Source organism: Anas platyrhynchos, chromosome 3 (assembly GCF_047663525.1).
Source record: "Anas platyrhynchos isolate ZD024472 breed Pekin duck chromosome 3, IASCAAS_PekinDuck_T2T, whole genome shotgun sequence".
Taxonomy (NCBI): Eukaryota; Metazoa; Chordata; class Aves; order Anseriformes; family Anatidae; genus Anas; species Anas platyrhynchos.
The window spans coordinates 34,261,497-34,284,543 of NC_092589.1; the positions used below are offsets into that span (position 1 = coordinate 34,261,497).

The 23,047-nt window shown below is 35.8% G+C and overlaps 1 protein-coding gene across 2 annotated transcripts in view; it reads left to right on the top strand.

The window, feature by feature from the left end:
- Positions 1-23,047, top strand: part of TTC27 (tetratricopeptide repeat domain 27) — a 113,536-nt gene that overhangs the window by 22,193 nt on the left and 68,296 nt on the right. For both annotated transcript variants that reach the window (XM_027453929.3, XM_027453926.3), the window contains exons 7-9: positions 914-1,050; positions 2,777-2,889; positions 9,658-9,724. In XM_027453929.3, coding sequence (XP_027309730.2) covers positions 914-1,050; positions 2,777-2,889; positions 9,658-9,724 — 317 coding nt within the window. The remainder of the gene's footprint in view (positions 1-913; positions 1,051-2,776; positions 2,890-9,657; positions 9,725-23,047) is intronic.

Genomic DNA, 23,047 nt, shown 5'->3' on the forward strand with positions numbered 1-23,047 from the left:
TTTGCTGTCAGTTGCTATCCTAAAAACTTATTAAAAGTTGTCTGAGTATCTCATAAAGAACTGAAGGAACAAATGTTAAGATGACTCTCACATAGTGCATTTGAAATATTCAAAATATTTCAAATGTAGCTGTAAACTATAATTTTAAAAACATATCCATTAAAACAAGTTATATGAACTTCAGTAACAGCAAGCAAAGGTGTTTTCTTGAGAAGAACTTATTTGTAAACTATCTAGGTAGTGCAATAAAATGTAAAGGAAAAGATGCAAAACTGAAGAAAATTTCAAAATTTGTATTTCCTCACAATTTTTGTTCTGTCACCCCACATTTGGTTTGGGCATCGAACTCATGTCCTTAACAAGCGATGTAGCCCTAGGTAAAAAGTGAATGGGCTTTGGAAAGTACCATCCATAGTGATTATATTTTCCAAACCTCCTACCAATCCACAGAAGCAAAGAGACACTGAACTGTTTTCATTTGGAAATTTTGTTGCTTTATAAGACATTAGGAGATTTTTATTTACCTAAACATTTCCATGTTGTCAGTGGGGAAATTGACAAATCGTTTGCAGTATATTGCTCGTATTTTGCTGTAAGGAACTGGTGAAATTTGGCTATTATGAGTTTTCAAGAGGCAATATTGTGGGTTATGGGAAACTTACCTAACATGGGCTTTGCAAGACCTATCTAGTTGTGTTTATATATTTTTAATATGTTTTTCTTTGTACATTGTATTAAGCAATGAGAATACACCTAGTTCATTGTAGGCAGATCAGTTAAACACCACTGATTTGCAGGTTAACTCAGTGTTTTTCTTTTTATTTTGCATTTTTTTGTGAGCAAGTTTCTAATATACAATGGGATTACGTTTTTTTAGTGGTCACTAATATAAACTTGTGTTACTTTGCTGTAGGTGCTTTGGGGAAGAGAACACGATTTCAGGAAAAATATGTAGCACAGCTGATAGTGGATGTCCAAAGAACAGATGAATTCCTCCTTCCTCATAGTGAACTAAGTCCAGCACCTACTCCTCTAGAAAACTTAACAATGGTATGTATTTGAGAGATGTTTTTTAATTTCTTAAAATCTACTTGGGATTTTTAATTAATTGAAATACTTTTAAGCTTTTCTTTGGTGTTTGCATGCAGAAAGTGTGTGGTACCTAGATGACACTTAAGCAAAAGAAGTCAACAATAACTTTCCGCGTCCAAACTCTAATATACTATATCTACTAATTCTGAAAAATAGAAATGTGGTACTAGGAATGATTTTAGTGTTTCTATTATCTAATCTTGTAATCTTTAAGGAGGGAGTTGAATTTTATGCAGATCTGAGTAACAGTTAAACAACTCCATCGTAAGCTACTCAGACTATTAAGAAGTTAGTTTTTCTGTTATCACAGTCTACTATTTAAAAAATTAATAAATACCTTTTATTTGTGTGTTTTGTACATGAGAAATTCAAAAACACGGTATTGGTAGAACCATGTCCTTCTTTGAGGAAAAACAGAGGTATTTCAAGTTCAAACATGTTATTAACCTTGAGTGGGTGTCCTGTCACAGGTATTAGACCAGACTTGGTGAAGTAGACTGCTAAATCCATTTTTTTTTTTTCCGTTTTCTATCATGGCTTTATTGATAACTAAGTATTAAAATACAACTTCTTAATGTCATTTGTCAACTAAATGTATTTTTTTTTTTTAACAATGGATTCTAGTTTTTCTTTTGCAAGGTCTGGTCTCAAATTTGTCATCTCTGGGTGTATCTTGAAGCTCTTTTAGGCAAAATTGGAGTTAATGCTGTTTTCCATTTGCCAAAAGCTACTGGCAACAGTGTTGATTGTCCAAGTTTAGGCCCGATTGTCGATGCATCTTGTAGACTTTTAGAAGACTACTCATGAAAGTTGTATGGAGGCTAAGTCTTGAGAGTTGTTGAGAATCTTCACAGATGATGCATGTGGAAAGCTAGAAGGCCTGTGATCTTGTAGAAAAGTAGTTATAGGGAAATTTGATTCCCATTTTCAGTGTGGCTATGTAACATCTACCATTTGCAGATAAAGTAAAATATTCTCTTTGTATGAAAATAGGATGAGAGGAAAACTTCTGAAGAGATTTATAAAAGCTGTGAGTTTGTGTAAAGGCCAAGCTGAGGCTGGTCAAAATTTCTGATTTTCATCTCCATTCATGGAGTGCTTAGTTCTAAATTTCTTCCCTTGTTATTTGTTCAGGAAGACGACTGAACAAGTTATTTTGCAATTAAATAGTCAGTAATTGTACTCCATTAAAAATAAAACCATTATAGCAATGTGACCAGTTATTAGACTGTTAGCTGGGTTGATGGTGGGCCAAGAGCTTCCTATTTTCCTCTGGTGCTGAGCAGATACAATATCTCAGATTGTACTAAAAAGAAAACTATGTGCATTGCATTGAAGTTTGTAAATTCTAAGCTTTGCTCACAGGTCAACTTTCTCCAGAATCATTAAATGATCCACCAGTGCGCACTTGGTTAAACTGACAGTATTCCTTAGAAAGGAAAACCTCAGGCTTGAAGTGATACATAAGGACTCTTGGTACAAAATGGTGTGCTTAAAAAACAAAGCAAAACAAAAAAAAAAAGGAAAGAAAAAAGCCCCAACGCCAAAAGCATTTGATTAGTTGTAATTTTATCATTTTCTGATGTTTGCATTACCTTTTTCAAATGATATTTTTTCACATTGCGAAGGCATAAATTTCTTTGAAACTGTGTCTAGTTTAAAATGTATGTTTTTCCTCCAACAGAACTGTGATTTAAACGATGACACAGTGCTTAATGAGATAAAATTAGCAGACGCTGATCAGTACCAGATACCTGATTTGTGTGCAGAAGAGCTGGCTGTAATCCTTGGAATTTGGTAAGTTACTACTTCATTTCATAAAAAACAAACAAACAAAACTCATACTATTCTTGCAGTAAGGTAATAATAAAGTAGTGGTTGATGGGAGTTTCTTTTCCTTACTTATGTGATCTGGCTTAAAAAAAAAAAAATCACATTATACTTGAATTAAAATTTCAGTTTCCTCAGGGTGAACATTAATGTCCAGAACAGATTTTCAGAAATGTTTCATTAATGGCTGTATCTTTTTTTTTAATCCTTGAGAAAGTGTCTTTTTCATTGTGTCTCAGTTTAATCATCTTTTAAATGTCAAGTGACAATTAGTTACCATATTGCGATCATACTTTGGCAAATTTTCAAAATATGTGTCAGTCTGCAATGGTCAGCTTCTTAGGACAATCATCTGTAGCTTTCAAGGAAAACTCTTCTCCTCTATTCATTGCATTGGTAATACTTCAGGCTATTTCTCCCCTTCTTGCGTAAAGTGAAGTGAGTCATTAGTAGAGAGAAATTTGTTTCCTTTTGTACACCCATTTCTCTGACTACAGCTTTTTTGAAGGCCCAGACACTTCCTTGGTTTGACACTTGCTATAGTTTAAGTTAAATGTGAAGTTGCATGTCTCTGGTTTCAGCCTACCCACTAGTCGGAAATCCACGAGTAGAGCCTGTACCATGACTTTATATTTTCTTAATTTCCAAAGACTTGAACTTGCTTTCTTTTCAAGGCCACATCTAGATGCAATTCAGGGACAAAGGAGAGGAGTGAACAGTGGGATGATAAATATCCTTGATCCCCATCTTTTATAGCCTTTAACTCTGATCCCTGTCTCTTGTCCTCTACTTCATGCAAGACATTTTCATGTACACCTCATTTTCTAACACAGCATTATCTTATATTCAGACCATAGTATCCTTCCACCCTCCAGAATGAAAATTTTATTCTGTATTGGTCTTCTTGTTAAAGGGTAGAATTTGACCCTGGCTGGCAGCACAGTAGATTTCTTGACCACAGCATGTTACTTTGTAATCACCCCTATCATGCTGTAAATAGTAGCTAGAAACTATCTTGACTGCTGGTTGTGTGTGTATGTTTTAATCCAAGTGGCACGTAATTTAGGTAGGACTCAAAGCAAAAACCTTGTTTAAGAAAGAACAGCCCCCAATTTTTTTTCAGTGTTGCTTTTCTGTATATATGGTAATTGCCACTGAGTGGTATTCAGTGGTTGGGATAATATTAAATGTCTGAAGCTATTTCAGTCATAGATAGGGTCTAGATTTGATAGCCAGCCATGCTCCGGAAATGTTAGAACACATTTATTCCTACATTTATCTGTATTTGTGCAGTGAATCTGAAGGAAGCATAAACAACAGAGATTAAAGGCCTGAATCCTATATGGCTAAAGTTAGGTAAGATGGATTGTGTACTTCATGATATATCAGATTCCAGTCTTCCTTGCACTTTATAGTGAGATCATGCTTTGTAGGTTGTATCAGAAGTGCAAGGCAAGAGCAGGTAAACAACTGCTTTTATCTGTTTTGATAAGAGCTTTCACTCTTCCAAGTTGTTGAGTTGGAAGAGATTATGTAAAAGTAACTGTGGAAGGCCGGGACTTACGCATATTGTTCTATGAAAGTAAAAGATGTAAAAATAAAATCTTGGACAGCATTTATTGGTGGCAAAGGCTTTTCTGTTATATTGTTTTTGGCAGTCTGACCCATCTTCACAGACATATCATCTAAGTGCAAGTTTTTATTTATTTATTTTGAATAAACCTATTACAGGTGCCAGACAGTATAATGATCTCACCATGGTTATTTTATGGCTGTTTAAAATCATTGCCACAAAGTATATTGCTGTGCACCAGTACACACAGCTGTGTGAAGAGATTTCGCTTGGGAAATGAACTTCCTGTCTTGCTCTTTGGAATACTCAGATTAAAAAGTCAATTGAGAATCTTTTGTAAAACTTTGAAAATGCCTGTAAAGTGATAAATTTGTTGTGTTTGGATCTTTTTCATTAACAAAGTTAACACAGCTGGGGAAACTACATGGAAATACAGCAAATAATCATAAAAATACATGTGTAAATTCTTGACCTGTTCTTCACCTGTCTCACACTAATTAACTGTAGTTTAAGTAGATACTGAAGAAATCTGAATTTGCATTGTCTATGTACTTGCAAAGAGGTAATGCATCAGGAAACATAAACAAGCCAAAACTCAGTAATTGTCACTATCCATCTAACTCAGTACTGTCTTCAAGAGTGGCTTTAAGAAGATGCCTAAGGGTGGGTAAGTGTTGTTGCCTCTAAATGGTGATTTTGTGAGCCTAATCTGGCTTGTTTGCATAGCAGCCCTCAGTGGATCTCTTAAATGCTCGTAATCTTACTTTGAGTCCCTGCAAATTTTTTTACATCTGAAACATCCTTTGGCAAAGGCCTCTGTCTACATATTTCATGTCAACTGCTCAAAAAAATAAACCCGACAACCCTTCCAGTTTTGTTTCTCAATAACTTCTTTTACCGACTTACCTCTTCTTGGGAGAGATCATGATCTGTCAGTGCCTAGCCACCCTCTGTTTTGCTAACAGTTTTGAGAACCTATGCGATGTACCTCCTTGGTGCTAATCCTAGCCTAATCAGTCAGTCATTTTGCGGAAGTTATGTTTTTGTCTATAAGACTTAAAACATCATAATTCGCTGTCATGAAATAATGATTGTTCTTGATGTCTGTTCCTGAACCTTTTCCAGTACTGAATTACTGCTTCTGAAATGAAAGCTCCAAAATAGAACATACTATTCTTGGGTGGACAAAGGCTTTACACCATATTTTATGTGGGTTTGTTATTGATAGTGTACTTCATGTAATATATCATACTGAATTCTCTATTCCTTTCTTCATTCCTTACATTTTCTATTTGCCTTTTTAACTGCTGTCTGGTACTGGACTAATGTTTTCACGCTGCTGCAATGCTAAAGAGGTGCTGAACAGAAATTATCAGAGCCTATCAGTTTATGTGATGCTAGGACTGGTTTTCCCACTGTGCATCACTTGGCATTTTTATTTTATTACCTTTTTGCTCCATCCTGTAAGATCTTTTTGCAGCTCCTCACAGCCTATTCACATCCTTCCTTCATCAAAGAATGTCATACCATTTGTGAGTTTTCTCACCTCATACATTCTCCTGTTCCAATTTGTTTATGAATATTATAATACACATGACAGCGCAGAGCTTATGCAAGATTCCACTGGTGATGTTATCTATTTGTATGGCTGACCATTTGTGGTCATTAGTGACTTCTCTTCGTATTGTTATGAAGAGATACCTGATCACAGATCCTACAGCCAGCAGATCCTAAATCCCACTCTGATTTCAGTTCCAGAAGTTGTCTGGAGTGAACTACTTAACCTGTCCTTGAAATCAAAACAAATACAGGTTGTATACAAGTGAAATATTTGGAAAGTACAGTGACAAGAGCTGTCATAGTTGTTACAAATGCTCAAAGCTACATTTCTGCTCTAGATACACATTAAGATTTAAAATGCAGCTTTAAATTTGTTTTGGTATGGTAAATCATTAGAACAATTTCATTTTTTTTCCTGTGTCTTTCAAGGTTTGCTTTATTGTACTTTTATATCTTTAAAACATTGTACATGGATGTGGCAGAAATGGAAATTAGAGACCTCTTTTATCACTAGTTTTGAGCTGGAAGGTCCGCATCTATATGCTTAGAGCTGTGACAAAAATCTGAAATCTGTCCTAGAACAGGGAGAGGATTAATCCTTTCTTCTTGAATCAATGTATTTTTAGGCTATAGAAAAAGAAGTTCCAATTTTGTCGAAATGTAGCTGTACCTTGGCTTACCCATGTGATTCAAAAGCTGCAGTCATGTCATTTAACATTCTGGTTGCCTAGCTGCTGCAGTGCTCTTGTTACATTTGAAGTTTTCTTGCAGCTGTTTTTTTAACTTTTTCTGTTTCCTTTTTTGTCATTGAGAGGGAAACTTGCTGCTAATTTTCACCTGAAGTCATGTTTATATTAGTGACTAATGGTTAGTGACTTTAGTTGACTACCTTGTGTTCTAAGTTAAGCTGATTATTTCTGCTAGCAGCTGAGTTTATACAAGGACAGAAGTAACTAAAGCAGAACAATTCTGTATTACTTTGCTATTTCCATAAAGAAAATTCTGAAGGAAAGGAAAAATGGTATGTGACAGATTTGTTCCCTAGCAGTGTTGTCTAAAATATTCAAAATAAAAATCAATAACATATCTATCTTATGTGGGAGAAGGGGAAATATGCGTTACTGTAATAACTAACGTACAGGGGGTTGACAAGGTCTGCTATTCTAAGCCCTTTCTCATCGCTGTTCTACCAAAAGCACGATTTCTGTGAGGCCACACTCAGTTTGTTCAAGCTGCCAGATGTTATGACACATCAGCAGAAGGTACGTGAAGAGGGAGTGGAACCTCCGTCGTGGGAGGTCTGAAGTTACATAGGTATGCAGAGCAGGAAGATGAGCTGGAAGATCTCTCAGGCTTCCTTCTGCTGTATAAACTGTTGTTTTTCAACTACTCTGGTCATTTTCTCCTCTACAGATGGAAAGATGAGCAAATCTTTCTCAAAAAAAAATTCTTACGAGTAATGCCCATTCTCTCTCACCTCCTAACCCACCCAATATGCTTTATTAGGTGCTGATTGATCAGAGGGTTATTGCTATTACTTAGAAAAAGGGTAAAAAAAAAAAAAAAAAAAAAAACAAAAAAAAAACTTCAACCTTAAACAACTACAGTTAGATAATTTCAGTTTGGGTTTGAGCAACCTATTCTTTTGGCTCACGTTGCAGTGAGTAGTTATAGTAAGCCTGGTATCCTTCTAGATTCTCTGTTACATACCTTATATAACGATTTTAAATGTCATTATTTTAATAAAATGGGAGAGTAGCTCCCATTTGCCATTTATGTACGTGGTAGCTCATTTAAAAAAAAAAAAAAAAGAAAGAAATTAGAAAATGGGGTGCGTGGTTCTGTTTACTTTGGTAGGCTTGTTTTGTCTCCCAGTTGAAATTTAGAGGAATTTAGAAGAAAGCATCAAGAAAAGCACATCTGAACAATAGATCTCCTAAGCTGCAAAGGAAGAGGGGAACAAGGATTTTATCTTCTAATAGAAATAGGAAATTGAATCTCAGAGGGGAGTGTAATTATGCTTTTGCTGTGTCTCAGCATACCTGTATTTGGCTGCAGTCCTTTGAACAAATGCCATTTACTTTGTTGGAGTGGAATTTATTTCAGTCACATCCCTTAATTTCCTGAATGTTGCATCTGTACTCATTCCTAGGCTGCTCTAGTCTGATGAATATTAGTGGTTCCTAAAGAATGGCTGTTTCAGAAATGCTGAAGCAGCGATCTGGAGAGAACTTTCTTTTCTTATATATTTTCCTTGGTCTTCTACTTAATGGAGGTGGAATGTGCAAGAAACCTATGCCATCAGGAAGCAGTCTTGGCTCTGTGCTACACAAATGATTATTTTTCTTTCCATGGGCATGTAAAGGTAAAGAGACGAGTGCTTGAATGGCATCAATTATTTTCCTATCTTGAGAGCTTCGCTCTTTCTCTTCGAATTATTTTATTATGGCTTAATACTTCCTTATTTTTTTTTATTTTTTTTTTTAGGAGAAAAAACAAAACACATCAGGCACTCTGGCCTTTTTGCAGTTTATGTATAGTTTTTCGAAGTATACTCAAGTTTGAACACCTGGTAAACTCATTAGACAGTAATGGTGACTATATAATACATATAAAAACTAACACTATAGTGAGAGTGAAGTTAGACTCAGGTGAAATGTTGTCTCCAAAGTAAAATATGTAAAAGGAACGTAATTTCTATCTGTGACCCATCATCACAATTAACAAACTTTTTGCAATTCTTTCTTATGAAATCAAGCCTGTTGCAGAGTTTAAGGAACAGTGATGATTTTAAGCATACATACGTAGCTATTATATATGTTTGGTGATAATCCTTGTTCTGTAGTATGATTTAAGATTTATTATCACTTGATATCTGTTACTTTCACAAGGAACTCAAATTATAACCTGGCTGATGTTTCTGCCAGTTGCAGGTACGTGTATCTCTTATGGTACGTTTTTAAGTGTTGGATGAATGCTGTCTAAGGAGATCATCCACCCATATAGAGTTGCAAACACCATTTATTTTTCATCTAGACAGTAATGTTCAACTACAAACAAAGTAACTTTATATCTCATCTCTGTATTCTTCTGGTTTTCCCCCTTTGTGCACCACAAGTTAGTGGTAACATCACTTAGTTGAGAGATGGACTCCTGTGGTTAATATTGCTTGAGTGACTAGAAAGAGGGTGTTTGAGATTACCCTCCAGCACTTTTTCAGCATTAATGTGTTCTTGCTTTGCAGAATCTGTGTTCAATTAGTCATAGAATTTTAACTGAAAACAGATCTCTGTAAAAAGAGGGAATGGATTTAAAACTGTTTAGGATGCATAAAATTTAACCCCATAAGCACGAATGCAGTAAGACATTTCAGGTTAGAATGGGAAAGAAACTATGAAATGTTTGTCCCATGAAAAGGTTCTCTTTTTCTGTGACTTCTCCTAGGTCTTGGCCACTTTCTGCACATATGCAATACCATTTGTAATTGTAGCATTCTTCCAGAACATCCTTTAGATTTCTGCAAATTTGAGAAATTTGTTCTACATAGTTGTATACTGAAAATTAAACAAGCATTATTTTATATACACTTTTTTTCTTTACAGTATAGACTTCCAAAAGAACAATCCAATACACAAGTTAACTGAAGAGGAACTTCTGGCTTTTACTTCAGTAAGTAACCTATCTGGACTGTTTTTACTAAACATTTTAATTTAATATTTAGTAAAGTACCAAGCAGTAATTTGCCCATCACATTAATCTTGAAAACAAACAAATTGTTTTAATGTTCAGTTGTTTCATTTTTTTTCTGATTTTAATAAACTAAGTTGAAGTTTTATCTCGTTTTGAATCATCCTCATGTGGGATAAGCTTGACATCTAAAACTTAATCTCACCTGAAAGCACGTACTAAACATTCTTCACTTGTTTAAGTTTTTATTAACTCTATGAATGACTGTAATGTTAAAGCATACATCTTTACAACAAGCTCTTCTATGGCACTGGTGTTCAAAGTGCTCTTCTTTTAACAGTGTTTTGTAAGGGGATTCAACAGAAACTGCAATTTTCTTCTATCAGATCTGTTCAGTTTAAGTATCAGGTGTTCCACATAGACATGTTTCTTCCCAGCCCAGTGGATAATTCGTCTTCTTGCTGCAGAACAAATCTGTAGCTTCCAAAGCAGCCTTCAAAATTCTAACTCCCTATTTCTTCAAAGTATGTTTTTAACCAAGACAAAATACAGCTTGCCCCAGCCTCAGTGCCTTCTATTTTTTTTTTTTTTTGTTTTTCAACACTAGTTTACTTGAGGGAAGAAGAAGAAAAGGAAAGTGATTACACTGTCATTTGTACTTGCTTTGCAGTGTTAGGTTTCAGCTTCGGTGCAGTACAGAGTGCTTTACTCTCCTTCGCAAGCTTGCAGCCTTATACTCATTTTTCATAGCAGTGCTATCTGGAAGAGTAAATTCTTGTTAGAATTTGCGGATAGGATCTCAACAAAAATCCTGTAGATTTCAAGTTAGATAAAATTGTATTGCTTGCACATATGTGAAAGGGTAACAGACAGGAGGGTTAACCATGGTAATGTTTTTCTGGTCAAAAATGAAGTTCTGCCTGGAAAATCCTAATGTTTTTATTAGAATGAATGTGAAGTAGGTCGGTTTTAAATTCATGCTTGTTTAGGACCCCGTGATACTGCAGTACACATAAGATCTGAATGGGGAAGCTGAGTCAATCACTGTAAAACAGTTTGTTATGTGTAATCTTTATTTTTTCTGCAATGACTATAGTGCTTTCTGACTATATCCTCATACTTGCTGAAATGTTTTGGTTTTGCAATACGGTTCTGTTTTGTTTTTTTTAGAAAGGTAAGGATAGAGAGCAGGAAAATTAAGCCCATGTAGAACAGGTAGTAGGAACGAAGAAAACAGGTTAACCTAATATTGCAAATTTTTGAAAAAATTGTGAAACTTAAGGTATATTTTTTTCAAAAATAAGGTTAGTCAGATGTATGCATTTTCCAGATGTGTGTTATAATTTTGTTCTAACAAACCCGGCCAGTTTGTGTTTAAATAATATGTTTTTAATTGAGGGCCATCTGTGAAAACTCGGAATGTTACTTCTCACATTTTATTTCCTGTCAAACTCCCTAGGGTTTTTATTTACTCCCTGCTTCGGTCTTCCTACTACCTCTTAGTCCACCCACTAATTCTTGGATGGAAAAGTGGTCCTGACATATCCGAATCTTGAATTAACTTCTTCACATATTTTATCCTTTTAATAGTAAGTGGAGTGGTATTGTGGTAACAGAACATCTTTAATGAGATTTCTCCTATTCTCATAATGTTACGTGTTCCAGAATAATGAAATTTATAGTGAGGTTTACTTGTTTTAACACTTGGATTTGCAAACATTTAAACACTCTTTAGGTTTTACAGCAGAGGGGAAAAGTCATGGTAGCACATATACAAGGTAAGAAGGGTAATCAGCTTTACTCAGATCTTGTATTTGACATTGCTTGAGGCACCATATTACCTGATACCTGAGATATAAGAGATTTGTTGGGAGAATTTGCCAAAATAAGAAAATTAAACTGCATTTTTCTGCCATCTAGTGGCGGATTACTCAAAAATCACGAGAGCTGATGAACTTGCTCCTTAAATACTTCCTGCAGTTGGGGAGTAGATCTCCAGAGATGTATAACTGAGAGATATGGTTAGGCTTTTTTATCACTTTGTACTCTGAGCAGGAAATAAAAAAGAAAAACATCCAGAAGGTTCTATAGTAATTAATGAACAGGAATGTAGATCTCTTTAATAGTGCAGAGTTTAGTGTACAGCAGTGACTTAAAGATATAGCGGTTAACCTAACATTTAGAGTAAATAATACATTTCAATATTGGATTAATGTTCTTTTAAACTTTAATTAAAGTTTCCTATTTAATTGTCTGTAGTGACACAATTCAATCTTACTGTTACTCTCACGTTTGATCTGGATTTGTGCTCCCAAAAGACAAATAAGAAGTGCAAATTTTAACACTACAATGCCAAATCTTTCCTTGACACTGAAAACAGAAATCAGATACGAGCCTTTATAAGTTCTTTTTAATAAAGAAAGAACTGTAGCATTTACACTTCAGCCAGGAATTGTGGGCAGTAGAATTTCATGATGAAATCTCTGAGCTGTTCTGTGTCTTAGCTCCATCCGAGCCATTGAGGCAAGCAAATAGATTGCTGTGCTCCCTGGCAGTGGGAATGTTGTATATGAATGTTAGCATGACCTTGATTCTTAAAGTCTCTGCCAGCTGAATATGGAAGTGGCACTGCAAAATTTATTGCTTGTACTTAAAGTATTTTTCTAAGCTTTAGTACTACCTAGTGATACAGACAATGAGCCCTATATCAGTGCTGCTCACGGTAATTTCTTTAGCATCATTTAAACTACTATGTGTGTGTGTGCGTGTGTGAGCAGGCATCTTCTCAGCCTACATGTGGATTCCTAAATCTGCAGGCTGGTTAGATGGTTGTCATGCATTCATCTGATATCTGCTGAAATTTATCTTTCCTGAAGAAAGGAGGGCATTTCAAGATATCCTAGCATTCTTGAGAAATTTTAAGGCACTTCTCACAGTTCAGTGGATCATCAAGAGACCCTCTTCCTTTGGATACTGGAAAACAAATGCATGTGACCTGCAGGTTCTTTCTAGCAGAGAGATTTAAGGTCCAGGTAGTATGAGAGGGAAAGGATGATAAAAGCAAATTCCAGTAGATGATGTGGTCCTGCCTCATACTAAGTGTAGTTTGGCAAGCAGGCATTCTGAACTCCCATTTATATCTATACAAGTTGAAAATGACTAGGTCCTTAAGCTATATATGTATTTTAAACCACATAGCATGTAATCTTAAAAACAGCGCTATTAAATTGTTTGGTTATTGCAGTCAAGTACAAAAGAATGATATTGCTACTTGTTGAGTGAAGTGACTTGGGAATAGTTGCCATTGTCATGAAAGTACTAATGTTTCTAACTAAGAATTACTCTTAGAATTGCTAACTTTTGCAGCAGGGCATGGAGGTGCACAAAATCCTGTTTACTTCTATATGTAGCTCACTGGCTGGGATAGTTCCTCTCAGATAAATAATTTGGACTTCAGTGCTTGAGGTGTTCCAGTCAAATCTGTTCACCGGTCATCAGCATATCAGCTTTTAAGCTATTAACCTGTATCTGAAATCAGCAATATTCTGCTTATATATAAATTGTTAATTTATCTTTCCAGAAGAAATTTATCTCATATACATAAAAATAAACAAAAATAAATGTTTGTTTTTGGAGGAAATTATTATTCTCATGCATAAGAATTTATGGCAACAGTTATAATGGTTTGTGCTCTGTTAAGAAAAAGCACTTGGGCTCCCAAGAAAGCTAAGATTATGTTTAGAGATCAGATAACACACAAATTGATTCAGAGGCATAGTTATGCAAATTATGTTTGGCAAACTTTCTGATTTAGCTTACTGAATATTGCATTATAAAGCCATTTTCAGGAGAGGAAAAAAGAAACAGTAACCCAATATTGAAACCCAGTGCTTCTCTGTTAGAATTACTGGTGGTTTTCTCATAATAAACCTTTTTCTCCAGAGCGCTCTATATAGGAAATAGGAAGTGTCTGATGCAAGGAATCCAAGAACTAACTCAGTATTGTTTTCACATGTAGGTTTTGTAGCTTAGTTTACTCCCAGAAGTAGTACAGAAGTAGTAGTTACTCCTAGGAAGGAGTAACTACTAGCTGGCATTGCATTTTCTTCTTTCAAAAGAAAAAAAAAAGTTTAAAAACAATACCTAATATTTAAGATTATACTCTGCAATAGAAGTTCTTACAGCCTTCTAGAAAGCTTATACCATAACTTACAGTTTACATACTAGAAAGTCAATTTAGTGTTTCATCATCTGATACAGTACTCCTCCAGCAGAATATCCAGGATTAAGGAGCTACAGCTGGTCCTTAACATTACCCCAGCCATCTGTCCTGGCCTTCACTTTGTCCAGGGGAGATGAGATGTGTGGCAAATGTGGTGTGCACCTAGCCTAGTGTAGGAGAATCTTGTGTGTGTGTTTGTTTTTTTTTTTTTCTCTTAGTGGGTTATGATCATATGACTTGGAGTGGTAGCAGCAGTATTAAACTGCGGGAGACAGAGGAGGAAAAGCAATGAAAGGCTGGGGACCAGAAGCCTCTTGCATTGTGATTCTCACATCTTAGCCCCTTATTTTTATTCTTTGTACAAGATGAGAAGTGAAAGACACGGTATCATGGCAAACTTAGCTGTGTTGGTTTATTATCCTCTTGATTTCTGTCATTGATGGAGAGGAGAGCAGTTGGTTTCTTTCTTACGTGATGAAAACCTGGGCAAAGGAAGTTCTGACAGCTCTTCTGTCTATCAGCATTTTCTGCAGGTGAGGATATCTTTCTTACGCTATTTTTTCTCTTTAAGAATAACAGCTTTTATTCTGTTCACAGTACGTAAATATTTCACCTTCTTCTAACAAAAATACCTGATCATTCTAAAGTTGTTCTGATAATGCCATGAAGAATAGCAAGGTCTGATTAACGACCTAGAGAATGTGGAGGAGACTGTCAAAATCCAAGGAATACTATGTATTCCAAAGATGGAGCAGATAGGAAGGAATACATCACTTCCTTTGTTTTTCCAGTGTGTTGAATTACTAATTCCATAAAAGACTTCCTTTTTTGCCGAGGAAATTTGAGAACAGTTGTACAGATTTTTTTTTCAAGGTGGGCATTTGAGTGTAGTAGAAACTGATGGTTGTGTTTAGTGCGTTTGGAAATCACAGCAAAGAATCATAGTGCGCATTTCATTGAGTGTGTGTGTATGTATATGAATTACTTCTGCCCTTCACTAAGAAGGGGTTTGAGGAAGAGAGAGGGTGAAAATGGGAATGCTTTGTTTCTGTCATCCTTTGTATTGTGCTTGTGATATTAATGTGGAACTAGGGAGCAATCAAATCACAGCACATGATATTTTTAATGTTAAGTCTTCCTATTAAAATCTCTGTAAAACTAACATGCCAATTTGGTTTCTAAAGAGCAGTTGTTTATATAGCTTAAATAAAAGCAGTGCATTTTTCTCTGCTGAGAAAATGGCTGCAGTTTTCTTTGTTTTATAACCAGCAAGAGTATTGAAAAGCTCATTAAGATTACCATGCGTCTCTACTGCTGTAACTTTTGTGGCTTTATAAAAAGTTTCTTTCACTTCTTTTCTAAGCAGTGCTGCCCATTTTGAATAGCCTCTGCTGGTTACAAGATTATTATGCTGCGAAGACTTTCTCTCCGAAAAGCCCTGCTAATAGCGCTAGTAAGACTTATTTTTCTTTAGGTTAATGAATTAAAAGCTATTTTGTCCTTTCTTTCTTCCTTTTTTTTTTTTCTAAGCACTCTTACTGAAAAGCCTGAATCCTTTTCCAGGAATGTCAGCATCCAAACACTGCTAGTAATTTAATGCATGTATGTTTTCTGGTCCATCACGCATTACTGGAAAATCAGATGGAGCATAGCAAAAGGGAAGCTTCCTCTTTCCACAGAAGCATCATTTGCAAAGGCTCAACTAGATTTATTGGATGCTGAGTCACCAAGTGTCTGGTACTTAGGTTTACAACGTATCGTGAATAGGAAATTAACCTAGTGTTACCAGTTATTTTTGCTGCTGTTCCGTTGTGTGTGTGTGTTTAGATGTTTTAGGGTACGTTAACTGGATGCTGCAGTGCATGTGTTGCAGGGCAGGGGGGAAGCTTGCATTCCATTCCAAAACTGGGATTAAGTAACAGTCTGTTTGAAGTTGTTTTATTTTACAAAATATCAGATTTCAACATAACTGACACTTTCATCTCTTTCAACTTTGTTCTCCTCTGTGGCCTGCATTCTTCCCTGAGTCCATGGAATCCGCAGCTCTGCTTGCATCATCTCTTACAGGAGATGATTCCCAGTTTATTGTGAGTGGGAAGAAATTTGGGATTGCCCTTCTTTTTAAGAATAGTATGCTCTTTTTCTGTACACAATTACTCAATAGATCTTAGTGGTCTCACTGAAACCACAGTGGTAAGAGAACATGAAAATCAAGTTTTAATATTAATAGATGATTCTCTTGTCTAAGGGTTTGCGATGTTAAGCAGGCAAATTTGATGACAGTTAGTAACATTTTTTCCCACAGCAGCCTTTCTTCTCCCCCTCCTCCTTCATCTTTATCTATCAGCAGCTCACTTATTTTTTCTAGCAGCCTCTCTGACAGCTGGTTGACATGTTGCAGGCTTCCCTTCCCCCTCTTGTGTCCTTCACCAGCTATAACTATTATCATTTACTTCAACAAAAAAGTTTTGGAGTTCATAGCATCAAGAAGATTAAATTAAACCCCTTATTCAAGAAAAGGCTGCTTGATATATCATCTGACGGGAATGAGACCTTCTCACTACCCAGTGCAGTGCTTAATGTTTGCGTTTTGACGATATTCTGATGAGCAGTTCAATTCATATATTATCACTACTAGTAGTCACTTTTCTTTTTGAAGTGATGTTGTGTACTCTACTGATCTTCCTGTTTAGATTAGGAGGGGAGAGATAAACCAAACAAGAGCTAATCCAAGTCTTAGCTTTTTTGAAAGTAAATGCTTTTGTTCTTGTACTGTATGTAAGGAAGAATTATTTTTAAAGTTTATTTAGCTCTCCTAATGTCTTGCCCTTGTCTTCGTTGCCCAGTTTTAACATTGCCTCTTCATTTGTTCTGTTCCTAACTGAGCATTTCAAATATGACTCTGATCTTCCTTGTTTCATAGCATCTGAAAAATCAATGTAATTGAATTCTTGTTCACTTTTCAGTTGCTACTGTCTCTAAGCAAATGAGTTTAATTTACTATATTCCTATCATCTGTGTAGTTTGAACTAGAAGTGCAGCACTGCTTCCATCAGTGCCCCAAACAGTCTATCTGTTCTATATTAAAATGAAGTATTGAAAAAGTAACAGATTTTTTTTTTTACTTCAAATAGAATGTCATAGTCTTTAATTAAAGTCATGAAGAATGTATTTTTCCCCTAAAAGAGTTTTAAAGTGTGTAAATCTGATACTGCCTTTTGATTCATTTCTCATTGTTAAAATGCCACTTGGGGGGGGGAGAAAAACAAACAAACAAACAAACAAAAAAAAAACAACAAACACAAAACCAGGTACAGTCAAAGTATTATTCCATTCTAACTGCTTCGGGAAAAATAGAAGATGAACTTAAGACATAAATCTATCTGAGCCTGCTTCTTTATGAAAATGTCTAATGCTTTCTCCTATTTTTTTACCTTGAAATTTTAGGTAGTCAAAGTACTGGAAGGGATTTCTAATTGGAATTTTCTTCTACGGTTTTATTATTGGGCAATATAAGAATTTTGTGAGAAAAAATATTTAATCGAGTTCTAAGTGTACTAAATCATTGGCTGTTGAGAGGAGGGAGAAGTAAGGGGGTAAATCTGTTTTTACCAGTTTTTGAAAAATGTTCCTGGACAAATTCTTACAGCTTGGATTCAGCAAAATATCCCTTTGCATGCTTATCATATCCTCATTTCAGTTCTATTCAGCAAGAAACATATCCCAGTTTTGTGTATCTGCACTGTGCTGCCTTTGTAGAAGTATTCAGCTGACTTCAGTATGTTGTGGGAAAGCATGGTACTGTCTGTCTTGCTGAAGGACAAAGGTTTAACAACTCTGATTCTGGTATTTTTATGTTTCCTTTCTCATCTTTTATTAAAAGCAGGAATTTTCAAGTGCTGTTGACTAGAAATCAAGATGTTAGGATTAGTTTAATGTACAAAACATTTAAATCCATCCATATGTAGGTGTTATACATTTATTTTACTTGTAATCATTTAATGCCTGAATTCTAGTACTGATCATGCACTGAACTGTACATTATGATCAAAGGAAAAAAAAAAACACAAAGCAAGCATTCTTGTCAGTAGGCCCCACCACTCTTTTTTCAACCACAAATCCATTTTACTAGGGTAACTTTCATGTTGATAAGCTAAGTGTTATTTAGAAAAATTACTTAAGATAGCAAATATCCAAGGAAGTTTCAGAAGGTTGTTTGCATGAAGTGATTTTGACCATTATTAGAAGTCATTTCCAGTTGCCTGCACATAGAATAGGAAATGATCGCAATGTATACCATAAATGAGCATCATCATTACTGTGAGAAAATTCAGACTTTTTGCTCTGTAAAATTTATACGGTTAGCATATAGGATGATGTGGTATGGCATAAATACTTCTGACATGTTTGGATTGGCTGCATTGATCATGGCAAGTGGAGTTGCTAGCTATGAAGACTATTCAAATGCCTATAAAATGTTTAAAAGCATCATGTTATACTTGTTTCAATTTGTAAAAATATTTTTAAAATATTTAAACTATGTTTTCTATCTGTGAAGTTGAGATGTGAGGCCTTTCCGGAACTGAAATAAAAATTATGAAGCTACGTAGGAGTCAGTGTATTATTGATGTATTTGGAAAGACATTGCTGCCTTGCCTGTATAATCCTTAAGCATGTATTGCATTAGTTAAGTTGGAGCTTGGCCTTTTTTTCCTGAGAGACTGTCTTGTCAGCTAGATTTTTAAGCACATTTGTCAGGATATGTTGGCCAACACATTCTACAATGACTGCTATCATAGTCTAGACAAAAGAGGAGAGAGAAAACTTTTGCAGATATTTAAAAATAGACTGTGAAAGATCTTCCTGCTCTCTCTCACTGCTGGAAGCATTGTAAAATGAGATATTTGGTTTTAGAATTACAATACTTGGAGAGAAAACAGCACATGCATTTGCATTCCCGCAAATTAGTACTCTACCTGCTTTGTATATACCATCAGCTAAAACTGGATATTTTCTTTTGGTTCTTAGTTTAATGCATGTCAATAGAAGCCCTTTCAAGTTTAGAATAACTGAAAGGAGTATGTTTAGCAAATACTTTTTATTGTTTTAATGTCTTTCATGGTTTGAGGCTCTTTAATAGCTTTAGGAGCAAGACTCAGAAAGCAAGTCAGTTGAGCGGAATAAGGCTGTTTCTCATCCTACCACTTAGTCTCTAATAACTGTAGTGTATATAATTATTTATCTGTGTATTCCCGTAATAGTAGACATACGTTTATTTATGTGTCTGGTGAATCTCTAACAGAACTGTGAAAATGCAAAGCTTAGAGGTACACAACCAAAAAGGCTCCCTCTTGCACATTGAAGGAAAATGTCTCTTTTTTGGCCACTTTTCACAACTATTTTAATAAACTGCTGTTGTTTATATGCATAATACAACTAAAACTAGACTTGGAGTCTTAATCCATTTCAGCTCATGCCTTTAACTACTTTTGAGTCTAAACATAGCCCAGACATTGTCTTTACTTTGGTCTCTAGGTGAATATGTTCAGGATACAACTTCTCTCTTCATAACCTTGTCAGATTTAGGAATGTTACTCACTTCTGCACACTAAGACAGGTTTTTCTTTCATGTTTCCCAGCAGTCTCAGTCATTTTTTCCAGTGTTATTCATGTTTGCCAATAGCAGCATCCCACTTGCTTTAGTTATTCTTTCTTCAACATGCCATATTCCCCTCGGTCCAACTTTGTCAGCTCTCACCTCCCATCTATTTATCCGACCTTCACTTTTACTCTCATCGTTCCTGATTCCTTTCTTTCTCACATGTTCCTATTTTTACTCCTTTCCTTCCTGAATTTTGAGTGCTGCTTGAGGAGTCAGTCTTTTCAGGGCTGTTCTGTCTTCAGTCTCTGAAAGGAAGGTAGCTGCAGCTCTGGGTTTCTGGAAACCCAACTTCGGCACGTAAAGTTTAATGCCAGGCTGCTGGTGACTTCCAGCAGTTTGATCCTATTGCATGTAATGGGAACAGTAGCTCTTTAATGAGACAGACCACTTGTACTGGTGAAGTCAGGAATTGGAAGGAATCAGAACCCAAATATTTTTAATGGACATGAAGACTTGTTAACGTGCTCTTTTCTGGGAAACTGCTGAGACTGTCCTAGAACTCCCACTGAAATTGTCACCTCCAGACTTTGACTCTACCCACTTAGTCCACCAAACAGGAATTGAGGCATGCCTCTTGCGTTCAGCATGACACTTATTTGTGAACACCAAGGATTTCTATACGTAGATTCATGAGTTACAGACACTGTTGTAGGCAAAAATTCCTGTGGTGGGTGCTGGCATTCAAAATGGGAAAAACAGGTATGGCACATTCCCTGTAGAATCCTGTCTGGCCCTCTGTGGATTTTCCTCTACTGTGCCTCATCATTCTTCTTCATACAGCTGTTTTTTTTCCAGACTGAAGGTTGCAAAGATGTTGTATGTAAATTCTGTACATTGTTCTGACATAGCTTAATAGTAGAGTCAGTGTCAGGCTTACTATAAATCACTGGTTTAGGCATGTAATTCTCACTGAGTTTTCTTGGCTGTCTGAGTTAGAGGAAAAAAATGTAATATCTGATTTTGACTAGTTACCGTCATTATAGGGTGGTTTTATAAATAGCATTTTTGCAGTGTAAAAGCTGTATGCAACTGTTTAAGTATTCTTGCTGTGCCATTGACAAATCTGAAAGTTTTGTAATGGTGGAAACATTAAAACTTGTTCTTCTTCAAGGTGATAATTGTATGTATGCCTTTTACTGAGGGATGTGAAAGGAGCTTTTAAGGTTCCATTGTGCTGTATGACTTCTGTGGTTGGACTCCAAATTTATCTGGGAACCAGTATTTTTGCTACTCTACATTACCTTCCAATGTAAAAGATGCTCAGTTAAAGTATTTTAAGGATAATTATAGCAAATATTTATTTGTCCTGAAGTTTTATCATTCCAAAAGGAAAGGTAAAAGTTTCTGTTACAGTATTTATGGTGTATTAAATAGCAGCAGTGTATAAAGCACTATTCTTCCAGGGGCTGTTGGTCAGAGTACACAAACAGGAAGCATCATTTATGCTCTATGGAAAAAAGAGTGGAGAGCTCGTAAATGTGAGTAGGCGGTGGGGAGTGGACAGTCCCTACTATCCGGGGGCAATTGCATAAGGATCTCTCCTGCCCAAGGGATTTTGCAGTGGTTCTGAGTGCTGCAAACATTGGTTTTGCCCTCAAAAGCTCAAACAGTCAAAGAAGCATTTTTAAAAAAGAAAAAATAAATACAGGCTTAAAAGTGTTGACCAACCTAAAGGAAGTATTGACAAACCATGGTTCTTGTCTGTAGCTGCAGGCAGCAATACTGGAAATGGAAGATGAAATTTCATAACTGACTCCAAAAAATAAATTCCAGTCAGCAGAGGATAATTGAATCTCTGATGTTGTCCATCCCCAAAAAGTTCCTTGTTAGAGGAGAGACAAGGCTGGGGCTTGGGTGGAGCAAATAGGCCAGGGGAATTAAGAGCCTTCTGTGCTAGTGTCCCAGGGAATACCTGCTCGGGAGGTATGTACTGTGTGTTGCTTTTTCCATGCTGTCAGTTTGAATGGAACGTGTTTGAAAGTATTCTCCGTGGGCAGTGTTTTTGTTCTTCCTTCCTTTTTTCTCAGTCATTTGCTTTGTTTGTCGAGGCTAAATAGATTAAGTCATCAGACTGCATGTACTATTGCATACAGTCCTGAAACGATCTTGAACATGTCTAGCTGTTAATAAATTCACTTTTTAACTCCCTTTACAGAGAGCATTTTTTTTAATATGCTATTCTTTTTTTAGGATATTAGCAAAATAGTACGTGATGTGTTTAGAACCTTGGCATAGACTAGGAAAATCTGAGGTTGAGCAGTTCAGAGAAACTTACTGTTGTTTAATACCCAGGGAAATCCTTATCACTGGTACCAAAGAGTTAAAGCCTAGCCATTTGAATCCAAAAACGTGATTTATAGCTGTTGAGATCGGGCCTTAGGAAATAAATGCAGTACTGTGATGTGGTGTGGGAGTCTGTACTTATGCTGTTTCAGGAGTAGGTCCAAACCACAGACCTGAAGAAGACAATGCTACTACAGTCAAATCTGGCTCAAGTTATTTTCAGCATAACACAGAATAAGTGATACGTTTGGCGCAGCAAAGCGTGTGTCAGTAATACGGCTGGGCTCTATTCTAAGTGAAAATAGGAGCCATATCTTATGTGGTTTACCCTTCACTAGTCATTGAAAGCAGATTCCTTTAAAGAAAACAGTATCTTCGTTCTTCACGACATTTCCTTTTCTTCTCTAGTTTCTTCCTTTTTCTAAAGAAAATTAATTGAGAACTTCCAAGGATAATTTCTGAATTCTGAACTTTAAAAAAATATATATATATTTAATTTTTGTAAGAGGATAGGATATGTATACCGCTTGATATCATTGCAGAGCGTTAAGCTCTTAGCAACCTGATAAATATCAGCCCACAGATGTCTATTCATGCAGAGGAAAATTAAAATAATCTTGGACATCCAGGATAGTCCTAGCAGTTTGGATGTAGAAGTAGAATTCAGATAAAAGTGTTGTACTGTTATTAGAAAGTAGAAACTCCTAAGGAAACAAAAACATTAAAACATATTCCTAGCAGAAGTTTATTTGCATTGATTTCTCAATAAAATTTCTTTGATTACTGTTCCTTCTGTAGGCCTCTCTGAAAGTTACTACCTGTATGTGTACAAGTTAAATAGCTCTGTTATACAGAATTAAAGAATCATATTTACAGATCACCGTGCATCTCCCTACTTTCTGTTTTATTTTTTCTCCACACCACGTAAGCTAATCTGAGCTTGCTTTTCTGTGTTTGTTGCATTCACATCCAGATTAAACTTGGAGTCTTTTGCTGTTTCCATTGAAAATTCTTCAGTAAGTGTAAATCTTTGTAATCCTTTCATGTAACTTCTCCTGTGGAACATAGGAGGCATCCCTTGCAAGAGAATGTTTCTCCAATGCTCACTTTCTTTGAACTTTTTCTTTGTGTATAATGT